Source organism: Seriola aureovittata, chromosome 4 (genome assembly GCF_021018895.1).
Source record: "Seriola aureovittata isolate HTS-2021-v1 ecotype China chromosome 4, ASM2101889v1, whole genome shotgun sequence".
Taxonomy (NCBI): domain Eukaryota; kingdom Metazoa; phylum Chordata; class Actinopteri; order Carangiformes; family Carangidae; genus Seriola; species Seriola aureovittata.
The window spans coordinates 5,662,323-5,677,173 of record NC_079367.1 but is presented as its reverse complement, the minus strand read 5'-3'; the positions used below and the strand labels follow the sequence as shown (position 1 = coordinate 5,677,173).

The following is a 14,851-nucleotide window of genomic DNA, read 5'->3' as shown; positions in this document are numbered from 1 at the left end:
GACCTCAATATACAATGATGTCTTTATTTCTTATTATACTATGACGTTTTTTTGATGTTTTTATGCCTTTTTAAACTTTGTTGTTTTTTCAAATTTTTTGCAATACTATACTATGACATTTTATGCCATGACATTCTTTCACAATTTTGTGGCTTATTATACTATGACATTTTATGTCATAGTATACTTTGATGTTTTTTGATGTTTTTTTGCCTTAGTATAATATGAAATTTTTGGACTTTCTTTTACCTTAATATAATATGAAGTTTTTCTTCCTTTAATATACTGTGATTTTTTTAAAAACTTTTTTTGCCTTACTATAATATGACATCTTATGCCATGACGTTCTTTGACAATTTTATGGCTTAATATACTATGATGTTTCATGCCATAGTATGTAGTATGTAGTAGTATTTAAGAATATTATAGATTAATATACTTTATCTATAATTTTATGCCTTACTATAGTATGACGTTTTTTTTCCTTATTATACTATGACATTTGATGCCATAGTATGCTGACATTTTTTGACAATTTTATAGCTTATTGTACTATGATGTTTTTTGACAATTTTATGCCTTACTGTACTGTGACGTTTGATGCAATAGTATACTGTGTTGTTTTCTGACAGTTTCATACCTTATCATGCTATGATGTTTTTTGACGTTTTTTGCCTTACTATAATATGACTTTCTAATGCCTTACTATACTATGGCATTTATTGCCATAGTATACTTTGATGTTTTTTGATAATTTTATGCCTTACTATACACTATGACATTTTTTGACGTATTTTTGCCTTACTGTACTTTGAATTCTCATGCCATAGTATACTATGACGTTTTTTGACATTTTTATTCCTTAATATTCTATGATGTCTCATGCCATAGTATAGTATGACGTTTTTTGACAATTGTATGCCTTACTATACTGTGATATTTAATGCAATAGTACACTGTGACGTTTTCTGACAATTTTTTACGTTATTATGCTATAATGTTTTTTTGATGTTTTTACTTCTTAATATACAATGACGTTTTATGCCAAAGTATACTATGATATTTTTTGACTTTTTTTACCTTAATATACTACAATGTTTGTTGACGTTTTTTTTTCCTTACTATACCAGAAAGTTTTTTGACATTTTTTTACCTTAATATTACTATAACTTTTTTTGACGTATTTTTACCTTAATATACTATGATATTTTCTGCCATGATGTTCTTCGACAATTTTATGGCTTACTATACTATGACGTTTCATGAGATTTTATGCCATAGTATGCTGTGACAATTTTTTAAAGTCTATTTTTTGGGGCTTTTTATGCCTTTATTTGACAGCACAGTAGAGAGAGACAGGAAATGGGGAGGCAGAGAGAAGGGGAATGACATGCAGTAAAGGGCCGTCCGATGCAGGATTTGAACCGGGGCTGACTGCAGCGAGGACTGTAGCCTCTACAGCCTGCTCAACCCACTGCGACACTCGACGCCCCTGCTTCGACAATTTTATAACTTATTATACCATGATGTTTTTTGACAATGTTATGCTTTACCATACTGTGACGTTTGATGCAATAGTATATTAAGACGTTTTCTGACAATTTCATATCTTATCATGCTATGATGTTTTTTGCCGTTTTTATGCCACACTATAATATTTTTATGACATTTTAATGCCTTGCTATACTATGCCGTTTATTGCCATACTATACTTTGATGTTTTTTGATAATTTAATGCCTCACTATACTATGACATTTTTTTTACCTTTTTTTGCCTTAATATACTATGACGTCTCATGCCATAGTATAGTATGATGTTCTTTTACAATTTTATGGCTTACTATACTATGACATTTCATGCCATAGTATACTATGATGTTGTTTGACGTATTTTTGCCGTACTATACTATGATATTTTATGACATTGTAATGCCTTACTATACTATGCCGTTTAATGCCATTGTATACTATGACGTTTCTCGACAATTTTATGCCTTATTATACTATGACATTTTTTGATGTTTTTATTCCTTAATATACTGTGACGTTTTATGCCATGGTATATTATGACGTTTATTGACAATTTTATGACTTACCATCCTATGCCCCTATTTTGACGTTTTTGTCTTTCTATCGTATGATGTTTTTTTGCCTTACTATGATATGCATCATTAATTGGCAGACACAGTAGAAGAGTGGTCAGAAATATTGCTTCTCTGTACCAAGGTTCCGTGTTCAAATCTCCGTTGAAACATTTCTGTGTGGTGTTTGCATGTTCAATCTGGGTCTCCTTGGGTTCCATAAGGGTATTGTCCCTTTTATGCCAATAAAAAGTTTAATGCCACAGTATACTATGACATTTTTTTGAGAATTTTATGCCTTAGTATACGATGCTGTATTGTGATGTTCTTTGGCCTTATTATACTGTGACGTTTTTTGACCGTTTTTTGCCTCACTATATGTGCATGTTTTGTTCTCGCATAAAGTTTAGTCAAATTTCAACTGATAGTATCCAAAGGATGTTTTGCTACTACGGGTGAAAGTGATGCTGCTGGATTTGCCCACTGAGTCTCATAAATTTGCTCTGAATCACTTTGGTTTCCTTGGTGGTAAAAAGCAGCATTGGCCTGTGGTGATATCTAGCGCTTTGCTGCCGACTATCATCAGTGATCTTACTGATTTTTGAAAAGGAGCGCTTGATCTTGTATCTTATTGTGCAACTGGGTGAGTTAGATCTGCCATCTTTATTTCCTCCCATTTGTTACTGAAAGCACTCATTAAGCTAAATTATGATGGTGCAAACTTTGCTTACCGTTTAAAAAGTTTCATCATTTTAAAATATCCATTATAACACCAGCAGGGCTGCAACTAACAATTACTTTCATTTTCAGTTAATCTGGTCATTTCTTTCCCCTCAATTAAACAATGTACCATTATGTCTATTAAAATGATGGAAAATCGTAAAAAATGGACAGTTTTCAATTCCTTTTGAAGTCTAAAACCTAAAATTATTCAGGTAACTATCATGTATGATGAAGAACAGCAGCAAATTCTCCCATTTGTGCAGCTGGAACCATATAGTATAAAACGATTAATCAATAATTAAAATAATTGCAGATTAAATTTCTGTCAATCAAATTAATAGACTGATTGACTAATTGTTTTAGCTTTAATTTGTCAGTGTCATACACCTCCAGTTTTATGGATGTGAAGCAGTGTCTTTGATGACACCTTTCTTCTTGAACTGATTGGTATTAGAAAAGTTATTGATAGGTAAAAATATGGAATACTAGCACAAAGAGAGAAGCTTGAATCTCAAAACTATCTGTACCACTAAAGCTGTTGTTCACACTAACCTCCAGGTTGAACTCATTGCTGGTGTAGCGTCCGTTCAGCTCAGAGCAGGTGAGGCGAAATCTTCTTTCTAGTAGTGGCCCAGGCTGCCAGTTATAGTAACGCACCTGTCTGATCACCTGTTCATAGTTGGACATGGAGTCTACACCTGTGAAGATGACAGAGAACAGCAGACGGAGTCGTGACATGGACAAAAAGCTCAGGGGGTAAATGGGATGACTGAAACAACAGAGGTGTATTTGTCAATTTAGTAAAGTTTAGACACGCTATAGTAGCAGTGCACTAAGTGTAGTTATCATGGGAACCAACTATCTGATCATGTTGTTACCATAGTAACCTACCATATATAGACATGCCAGAGGTGGAGTTGGTGGCGTCAAGGTGTTTTCCAAGCAGAGCGCTTCGCTGGAGTTGGAGAGATTCCTGGCCTGGCCTCAGCTCCTCCCCAAGCACCAGGACATCACAGTAGTCCAAGTTATGAATGATCTCCTCCAGTACCCCGGGCCGACGTGCTGCACACACACACACACACACACACACACACACACACACACACACACACACACACACACACACACACACACACACACACACACACACAAACACACACACACACACACACACACACACACACACACACACACAGACAAACACTTTAGCCTTGAAGAAGATCAGCTTTAGATTGCCGTCGCCTTGTTTTGTTGTTTTGCATGAGGAACTGCTGGCAATAAAACTTTGTATTTGGGTTCATTTGTTATTTTTGGCTGAGAATATGTTCTCACTCCTAATGAACTACACTGCACTTTTCCAGGCTCCTCTCTCTGTGCTTACTTTTGTTTAGATGCCTTTGCTATCATTACACTAAATGCACCAAATGAATACAGTAAATCAAATATAATCTTCCAAACATGTCCAGTGTAAATGCATGTTGCATTTTGTGGACGAAAACTCTGGACACTTTAAGGAACCATAATTCAAACAGTACAAGACACAACACACCTACTCCTACTCTCAGGCTCCAATTACTCGAAAACCCTCAGCACACAGACAGTGCCATGAGCTGCTTTAGTAATAAGTCCCCTCAGACACCTCCCATCACAGCAGTGCAGGGTGGCTGCTGGGGCTCTCTGACAGTCTGCTAAGCACAAGCCTTCACCTCTCACTGCTACCCAGTCTTCTCCCTCACTGTGCTCCCAAGGGAGGGAACCAGCTATGCCCATTTAACAGCTTCCCAAAGGTGAAAGACAGATGTATGTGGTCTGTGTGTGTGTGTGTGTGTGTGTGTGTGTGTGTGTGTGTGTGTGTTTGGAGGAGGGTCTCTGATGGTGGCAGAAATGATGTGGGGAAAAGGAGGACAGTGAGCAAAACAGGCAGAAAGAAAGTTGTGTTCCAGAAGAGAAGATAGTTCTGTGTTGTTTTGTGTTTGAAGGCATTTCTTTAAAGGTGAAAAGAACAGCAGGGAACATTTTTCATGTAACTTTACATCATTTTTTTGCCATAGTTACCTCTTTGCTTTGGTTTAGCATCAAGAAATTTCAAATCAGCAGCAGCCAGCGAAAAACACTAGGAGAAACTGACTGTACCAGCACAAAACAGCAGACAGATAAAGTTAAGCCAGTAGGCAAGCAGGTGAACACAGTGAAGCATTTAGCGGCTAAAGAGGCCAAAGACATATTTTCCTCAGAGAACATGTCAAAGCTAAAAAGGTCATGAATGCTGGACTTACATTCTTCAGGTGGCTGTACACACAACTTGAATGCTAATATTGTTCTTCTGGATGCTGGATGTATGAGCAGGTAGATGTTTGCTAGCATGTTAGCTAAAACAACCTTGTAAAGCAAATGCCAGGGCTAAGGTGTTTTCTGCTTGTTCCAGTAGGTGGCTACGTTAGCTAATGTTAGCAAACTTTAGATATACAATATTTCTGAGTCAACTCTTTTCTACTTGTGCTCCATTAGACTATATTTTAGTTCACAGAAATGACAAAAAAATAACTTTTGATGATGCCTTTAATGCAACTAACCAAAGGAATATGTTTGGACACCTTTCTGCTGTAAAATTGCTATAAATGTCAATGTACTTTTTCCTAATTTATTGATTGTTTTATCATCTCCAACTTTTAGTGGTTGCAGTTCGGGCTTAACTCTGTTACTTACTCAACTTGGCTTGTACTGAATGTCGCCCTGCTTAGTGTTCAGTGCTGCTTTGACATAAAGAGAGACCTAAAAAAAAGTGTGAAAACACCATAGCTGACACAAGCTTGTAACAGTACAGCCTGGACGCAGGACTGTCCCAGAAACAGTTTGTGTGATCATGCAGCCAATGCTGATCTTAAAGCTGCACTGTGTGTGGGATGGAAAAGAAAAATTGAGGGCTTCCTGGAAAGGAATCACATAGATGAGAAAGGAGATGGAGCGACAGCGAGAAAGCCACTGAGTGCAGTAAGGAAATGGAAGCTAAAGAAAAAACTTTAAATCAGAAGAAGACAGAGAGAAGAAGAAGATGACCCTGAAAACAAATGGATGAAAACGTTGAGCATTACAGATGATGACTTAAAGACAGAACTGATGACCTTGCTTTGAATAAAGGCATCAGAATAAGCCCTGAAAAGATACTGTAGCATGAGAGAGAGAGGGGAATGAGGCAGTGCTGAGCAGGCTCAATAAAAAGACAAATGAATGACGGGGAGAGACAAAGCATGGGAGAGGGTGAGGGGGTGATTAGCAGGGTCCAAAAGAAACTTATTGCATGCCCTGCAAAAGAAATATGTGATTTATCTTGAATCCTTTAAGCCTCAAGAGAACACAAAATCTGCTCATTATGGAACTTCATCGTGTCGCCCTCTCCCACACACACTCTCTCTCCATCTCTTCTTCTCTCTTTCTTTCCATTTCTGTGTCTTTCTCTGGCTTTCAGCTAATCTCTTCCCCCCAGCTGCAGTCTCCATTTCACCAGCAGAAAGAGCTCCACCGACTCCTGAAAGCAATCCCACTTTCTGCTCTTCTTCCTGCGCTGCATTATGCACAATGGAGGGCTAAAACCTCCCTCTCGGTCTGCTTATCTGCGCCTAATTGGCTGCATGTGCTGGGGCCCGGGGCTGAGCCGGGGCCGAGCCGGGCCGCTCCTGACTTGGTGGTCAGATCACCGGACAAGACTTCAGCCGCCAGGATTTAAATGTCACACTCATTTACTGCTGGTCAAGGTGGTGCCACCCGGAGAATCAGTGGTCTGGGAGGAGCAGGCCTTACTCAGCAGGAGTGGGTTTGCAGTTGCATAGGGACAGATAGATGGAGGGTAAAGAAACAGTGGAGGGGCTAATACCCACAGATCTGTATGGAGAAGGATGGACCAATTTCCTTAACGTATTGGTGAGGCCAGCAGAGCTGCATGGAACAAAAGACTCTAGCTTACACAGCAGATTACTGCTGGGGAGAAGCAGTACTTGTCCTCAAGTGTGCTACATTTACTCAAATACTCTGTTCGGGTTATATTTTGAGGTATTCAAGTACTCCCATTTGATGCTATATTTTACTTCTACTTCGGTACATTTCTAAAGTAAAATATTGTACCTTATCTATCTATCTATCTATCTATCTATCTATCTATCTATCTATCTATCTATCTATCTATCTATCTATCTATCTATCTATCTATCTATCTATCTATCTATCTATCGTCTATATTAGTCAGTTACTTATTGAAATTTATACACAATGTGATCATTTCATAAAAAAATGTTCCTCTGTTAAACTCTGTTAACTGTATATAAAGCAGACAAGCTACAACATTAAAATTCTGCTACTTGTTTATCAGTTACAATAATGCTACTATAATGTAAAATAGTATAACTGTGAAAGGGGCATTATGCTGCACAATAAGTATTCCAAGTTTTAATCCTGTGTCCTTGTGTCAGTTGTTCAGTTATCTCTCTTTAATCCCAAATATGTAAAAAATAAATAAATAAATTTTTGTGGATGTAATAAGAACTGGATACTAGACACTTGAATAAATGAATAGCTTGCCAAGTGCATAAGCCAAAAAAGTTTTCTAGCTTCCTGGTTTTCCTTCCTGGTGTTTCCCAATGAGCATTAGTGTTTGTCCCTGTGTGTTCCCTCTTGGTCTGTAGACTTTATATTAGGTTCACATCCCCCACATAAGAATTGCTTTTGTATAGGCTCAGAGAGTTTTACAAATATGAAAGCTTCACTGTTTAAAAGTCATAATGCAAAGAGTATCTAACTCAAAATTTAAATTTTAACATATTTCTGATAACTTATCTTTAACTGGGGGGTGTATACATAAATATCCAATCAATTATTATCAGTTATCCAGTCTAATTTGACCTAGGGCAAATAGCTAACCCCATTAGTACCCTTGAAGATTAACTGTTGGGCTGTAAGCTGCTATCATAGTGTTATCATGGGTCAGAAGAGTGTATTTGGATCTCAGATGGCAGAGCCTTGGTTTATGTTCAAAAGAATCTGGTTGGGGGCTAATTTATTAACTGATTTAATGACCCAGGTAAGGAAGGTGTGGGAGGTGGCCAATCAAATTTGTACTACTTGATTGAAACCCTTGTGGTATTAACACACACACTCCGATTTCCCTTCAACATATGTCACATTACAGAGGATAAACACTCTTTAACTTCTGGTACTTTATCTGAAAACCTCTTCCACCTTGGCTACAATCACACAGTGGCTGCTTAACAAGAAGCTACTTTATTGGAGTCTTGAAAACTTTTATTTCGACCAAGTTAGAGAATTTGAGAGAGCAAAACAACTTTTCTTTCTCCAAGTGTGTGCAGGCCTTCCCGATGAAAGACGCTACTGCTGATATGCAGCCTCTTGAGAGGTTATGAGATGTTCAGCTTTCTTTGAAGCTTTATTTTGATAGTGAGACAGGTGGCACTGCATAGGCTATGGGACTTCATGAATGAGTGAACACATTATCAATATGAAAAACTACTTAAATATTAAGTTGAGACAGATTTTTACCTGTGGGGGGGGGGTCTGGAACTCATCTCCCACTTTATGAGATCCACTCAGACTTGTGTCTTTTGGAGTATGGTATACAGTATCACTGAAAGGTAACAAATCCTCTACATTTAATACAGTTTCATTTGTTTTTTGCCGAAGTCCAAGAAGAATGGAGCCAATTAATTTGAAAAAAAAAAACAGAAATGTTTGACTAATTAAATTATAATGAAAGGTCCATACTAAAGAACCAACGGCAACAAAAGTTAGCAGATCCTTCACAATGAGATTCTGTCTTTTTTTTATTTTATTTTTTTATGTTTTGTATTCCCATCTTTATTTTGGAAGACAGATTCGATTCTCATGGACATGGATGTTATCAGTCTTGTTCAAATCTGTGGAGAGATGTTTTGCTTATTCACAGATGATTCTTTTCAGCTGCTCTTTGCTGAGGGGTTTTGTTGCTCAACCTTCCCCTTTTAAAAAGGTTTTCTATTGGTTTTAATCAGGAAAAATACTTAGCCAGCTTATAGCTTATAGCTTTCACTTTTTTCTTATTTTACAAACTCTGCAAATACTGAGTGTTTGGGGTCATTGTCATGTTGGAAATTCCTCACCTGTCAAGCTTCTTGAAACTGGGAATCATCTGTTCATTCAGTATTTGCGTATGAGACTTGAATTCATGGTGTGATTTATAAATGTTATCTCTCCTACACCTTTTGTTCTCATGTGGTGTGTCCAAATCGGCACACTCCCACCTCTGCGTTTCATGGTTGATAGGCTATTGTGCAGTCACAGTGGTAGGGTCCACACCAAACATGCTGGACCCCATCTGATCCAAACACATTTATTTTGCTCTGATCTGAACAAAGGATGTGCTGCCAACATCCATCAGGCCTCTTTTCAAGTTGTTTGGCAAAAAAGTTTAATCCTGCTGTTTTGTTCTTTTTAGTGAGTAATGGTTTCCTTCTTGGACGCTGTCCACAGAGGATGGTTTGATGCAATGTAGTTTGTGTTGTCTTATTAGTCACTGAGACACCAGTTTCCACAGATAAACCTTGTGCAAAGTCAGAAGCACTTACCCAGTTTTTCAGTGTAAACTGTGTGTGCTGTCATTTTTCAAGGACGGCCACTGCACCTTCTATTATTGTTTTTATGGCTCTTCCTGCAGCTCCTTACCACTGCTGCTGCTGTGTTTCAACTTACGTTGAGCAGCCTACTGATGCTCTTGTTCCCTCTACCTTCTTCATGAAGTCTCACAATCTGGTTTCCTTCTTGTTCAGGCAATTTCTTACCATGTGGAACCATAATGACACAACTCCCAAACTCTATAGACTTTATAACCTTGTTCACGCAGTTAGCCTTAACTGAAAATCACATGTGTACTCACTTTTGTTGCATTAAGGTTGTACTTTGGGGCCCATATTTTCGATATAGTCTATCTAACCTGTTTGTTTTTATCAATACATAAGACCATAATTCCTTAGTCAGTGTAGATGTTGACACTATATGTTACAGTCGATACCTGTGTGATGTGCCGTGGCATCTGCCCTGGTCACTGTGCTGATGATGTGGAGGTCCTGGAATAGAGCTATGCCGCCTGCTGCTCTGAGGTCGGACGCCGGCCGGCTCAGTCTCTCCACCCCAGTGATGGTGATCCTGGGCTCGCTGGGCTGCAGCACCATCACCACTGCATCGATGTCGGGGATGGTGATACAAGTGTCTTCACCAAAACACCTGCAGATAGAGAGATGAAAGAGGAGGATGACAGCAGGGTGAAAAAATCAAACTGGTTCTGCTGGCAGTCATGTCAACCTGGCTGAAACATGTTCAGTGGAAATAAACATTAGGGACCATCCAGTTGATACACAGCACTGACGAGTGACAGAGGGCACAGAGGAGCACTTGAAGACGTTCTATAAAAGCCCTGGCCCGCACACAAGCTGATGTATACCTAGGCAGCAACAGAACGTAAAACCGTGGAACATTACAGCAGCTAATAAAGCTTATCAACAGCAACAAGACCGCTTGGCTGCACTAAAACCACAGCTGTTAAGCTCCGATCCAAACCACAGTGCATGCAGATATTCAGGGGGTAAAACACTCTGTCAGTGCTCAGGAAGCAGACACAGACCTGCAGCAGTGGGCCCGCTGTGCTTTCATACGTGCATGTCTGCCTCCCTGCCCGCCTGTCAGCGTGTGATAGCATGTGTTTAAATGCACTGCATCCACTGGCAACCTTGAATGGACGCATGAACACATATCGCCTTTCTAGGACTTGAGCTCACAACACAGGCACGCAGGGAGAGCAGACACACACACACAGATCTGCAATATTCACGCAAATGATGGTGGGAGGGAGGGTATTGAGCATGATGATGATGGCGGTGGTGGTGTCATGCATCCAGTATTTTCCCAGCTACATTCTGATGTGAACTATGCATAAATACATGTGATGAATCTCCATATGTTTTCCCAACTCTAGCTGGGTGATTTTTTATGAATAGATATAGAAAAACTGGAGGGAAATGGCAGTAAAAGGAGGTTTGGCTGAACTTCAAGTTGATCCGGAAGTTTTCTATAAAATATTTGCTTAACATGAGTGATCACACCCCCTGTGCAATCAATGTGTAAAATGCCTTATCAGGTTACACCTTGTAGGTGCATATTTGGGCTTATGCTGAATTCCAGTCATTTGAGAATCATTGTAATTGCGAGTTGCTGACTTGTAAATACTTGTAAATGTGACTGAGAGACCTCTCTGCGAGCAACAATGTGCCTTCAGACAGGTGTGTGGAGCAAACAAAGACACCCGAGTTATACAGAGATAATATTTACAAGGTTTCTTATGTTATAATCGGGATGAGACTAATAACAGGGACGCTCATGTGCATTTAAAAGTACTAATGTAAAAAAAGTTTTTAAATAATCTGATTGTCTGGCTGATTCCATGCTAAAAGATTACATGCATGGCAAAAACTGGAGTATCAAAATGGATAACTGGTCAGCAACAGAAGGAATAAAAAGGAAAGAGAATCAAGAGACAGATGGCGAATCGACAAGTGACTTCCCCTTCCAACATGTCTCCCCTGCCTTCAGTTCGATCCTGAATGTTCGATTGTTATCATTAAAATAAAAAGAGCTCTGAGAAATGCTATTATTTGGCTTCAGTATTGTTAGGGTGGCGGATGAGGGTCACCAACATTTTCAACGTGGCCATGAGTTAGAAAAGGTTGGGAACCATTGCACTAATGGATTTAATCATTCTATTTGTTGTAATGATGGGATCTTTTTTTCTCTCGGGCACTAAAATGGCCAGAAACAGCCCTGGTTCTACCACTGGCCGAGCTATTAGAAAACTGCCAAGGACTTTCCTTTGTTTTCCTTTGTTTTGGTCTTCAGAGAGACCAAAACATCTGAAGACTGAAATTCATGATAGACGGGCTTCAAGCGTAGCTCTACATTCAGAAAGCTTACTTAGTGGCTTTAATTCAGCTGATGCCTGACAGCTGGATGAGAAACTAAACTATTGTCCCTAATCCTTTGCAGTTGTGTGAGGCCACGTTTTGAGACAAAAACAGGTTTCAGGGCATCGTGTTGTCTCTTCTTCTCTCTCCTGTAGCAACGACTGGTGGTGTGTGTCTGTTCGCTGCTCGGGCACTAAGCCATTCTTGACAGCAGTGGGAGATACAAACTCAGTGACACAGAGAGATGGCTGCTGCATGGGCCCGTTGAGCTGAAAAAAACAAAAAAAAAAACAAAAACAAAGCCTGGAGCCAGTCCAACTTAATTATAAAGGAATGTGAGCATAAAAGGGCTGTTGCAAAGACTACAACCGGTTACGTTTATTTTCTAGATGCCTCAAGTAATTGCAGTTATTAGGTGTCAGCATGCAACAAATTTAATTGCATTTGGATGAATTAATTAACAGCTCTGTTTATTTGTGTATCCTGATGCTGTCTGTAGGAGGGAGGGGAGGTTTTTTCCAGCAGTTGCTGACATGTCATGGCGGGAAGCCATGTTTCAGGCTCTGAGGGTGAATAACTCAGATGAGGGGAATCTTTTGTCTGCTCTGGATGGAGTACTAAAACAACAAATTGGAAGTTCAATCACTCGTGTTATCAATGAGGCTCTGTACAGGAAATTGCTGCTGTAAGCACAAGTCGCGCACTGGTCACAGACACAGTCTCAGAGGCTAACGCGATCACACAGCAGTGGCAGCAGGCAAAAGCTTTGCAAAGCTGTGTCTGTAATATAGGAAATACCTAAAAATTGAAATTCATTCTGAATTTCTAGTGACTCAAAAAGTTGCATTTATCTCTGATATAACTAAAAACCTTCAACCCTCATTTTACTGATGAATTATGATTAATCTCTGAACTCATCTTTTATCTCACATGGGAGCACAAAAAGCCAAAAACACCATCTATACAAACCCCTGTGAATGCCTCATAAAATCTAATCATTAATTACAGAGACAGATTTACTGTCTCAGCACCTGTACCACTACACAGTAATCACCAGTTCATCTGGTAGCATCATTTCACATCATTTTCTTTTATCTCAAACATTATGGATATACAGTGCATACATTAGATTTGTGAATGCTTATAAAGTATAAGTTTGTGTTTATAAGAATGTTGGTCATTCTTATTTATGTGTCACAATACTAACTCTCGGTCATCTATGTCATTAAATTAGCACCTCCAGATGTAATAATTTTTCTTTCTTTTTCTGACCACTTACACCAATTTAAACCAATTTCCAACATATTTATACATAATTAAAATAAGATCAAAATAGGCTGTATGTTTAGGTATTCAGGTAAAAATGAAATGAATGTCCCATATTTTAAGTACCAAAAACCATCTCAATGTAGTTTTACATCTCCTCTCTGGAACTCTAGCAACAACAGGCAGCCAATCAGAAGAGAAGAGGCTCTGAGCCTCTTTTCTGATTGGCTGCCTGTTTTCTGAACGATCAAATAAAGATTAAGTTGATTTCAGGTAAACTCTCAGACAAAATCCTGCAAGGTTAGATGGTGGGTGTGGGTGGGCGGGGCTTGGGGCATGGCGTGAGAGTGGTGACTGCTTTGTTGTGACATCACAAAGTTATTGAAGCATTAATGGCTCGTTTTAAGCCACAGTTTCCGAATACAGTCTGTGTGCATAAATCTACCTTAATACAATATTGGACCTTTAATAAATTGTAAAACGGTTGGCATACTACATAAAAAGATATATTTTCCATAATTTTTACTTATTTTCTTTTAAACTCACCTAGTTAGACCTACTCTCAGTACTGTGTGGGTGTGTAGAGACATCTCCCTCTCCTTGTTGCACTTAATAAGGTGGGGGAACTTGCACCTTTATTGTTCCTGTGGCTTCATGGAGTTTGGTGAACTCAGAGGTCTAATCAGTGAATTGAAAACATCTGCGTAGGTGTGCAGGCAGTTTCTGTTTGGGGTCTGACATAAAGAGGGTGGAAGAAAAGAATGACACATTTTCAATGATTTATTTAAAAAAAAAATTAATATGCTTATTTGTGTGAATGTTTATTCTGTAAGCTTATAGTCTCTAAACCACTCTCCACAGGAGAAAGGGAATGAGTCAGTCCCAAAGAGGAAATATGACAGGGGACCTCATAAGGGTTGTTGTTAAGATTAGCTCTTTAGTATTTTCTCAGTGCCTGCAGTAATTGCACTTATGAAGTGTTAGCAAGAAACAAGTTTAATTGCATCGCCGGGAATTATTTAGCATCTCTGTTTACTTGTGTGGACTGAGGCTGTCTGTGGCATGTTATGACACAAGGCCATGCTTCAGGCTCTCAGCGTAAATAACTTACATGAGGGGAAGATATTTTCTGTGTCTGTGCTGGATGAGAACGTAAAAGCAACAGAGTGGGAGCTTAACACTTACACTTTATCAATGAGTCTGTCCGTGTGTTCTCATGTGGACTTTACACACTAGCCACGCTGTTTCCATGGTGCATGCACACACAACTACCGCAGCTAGCAGGCCAGTCAGAGTCGGTGAGAAAAACTTAATTTAAACAACATTTAGCAATGATGCAAGCTTAGCTGTCATTAGCATAATGTATTCCTTGATAATTGGTGTGCCTCTCACTGCGATGACTGTGCTTCATCACGAGCAGCCTGTGCAGCACACCCACCCACGTGTACGCACACACACACACACACACACACACACACACACACACACACACAACACACACACACACACCACACACACACACACACACACACACACACACACACACACACACACACACACACATTTGCTTCTGCTGTGTTAGATGAAGTTCCCGGGCCTGCGGCTGTGCATCGAACCCAACAGGAGGGCGGAGAGTGAACCCCCAGGGCTGTGCTGCAGGGGTCTACATATATTTAAAACAATCATGAATTTTAATGGTAACCCACTGAGGGAGGCTGTCGTACCAGCTAGCTTCTCTTCCTCTCTTCTCTCTCTCTCTCTGTCCCCCACACAATCTCTCTCTCTTTT

At 39.3% G+C, this 14,851-nt stretch overlaps 1 protein-coding gene across 1 annotated transcript in view; it reads right to left on the bottom strand.

Moving 5' to 3' along the window:
• The window catches only part of LOC130167535 (calsyntenin-2-like), a 255,034-nt gene that overhangs the window by 20,953 nt on the left and 219,230 nt on the right, over positions 1-14,851 (bottom strand). The window contains exons 12-14 of the mRNA XM_056373821.1: positions 9,856-10,067; positions 3,696-3,866; positions 3,357-3,502 (exon numbers count right to left, since the gene is read on the bottom strand). Of these exons, the coding sequence (XP_056229796.1) occupies positions 3,357-3,502; positions 3,696-3,866; positions 9,856-10,067 (529 nt within the window). The remainder of the gene's footprint in view (positions 1-3,356; positions 3,503-3,695; positions 3,867-9,855; positions 10,068-14,851) is intronic.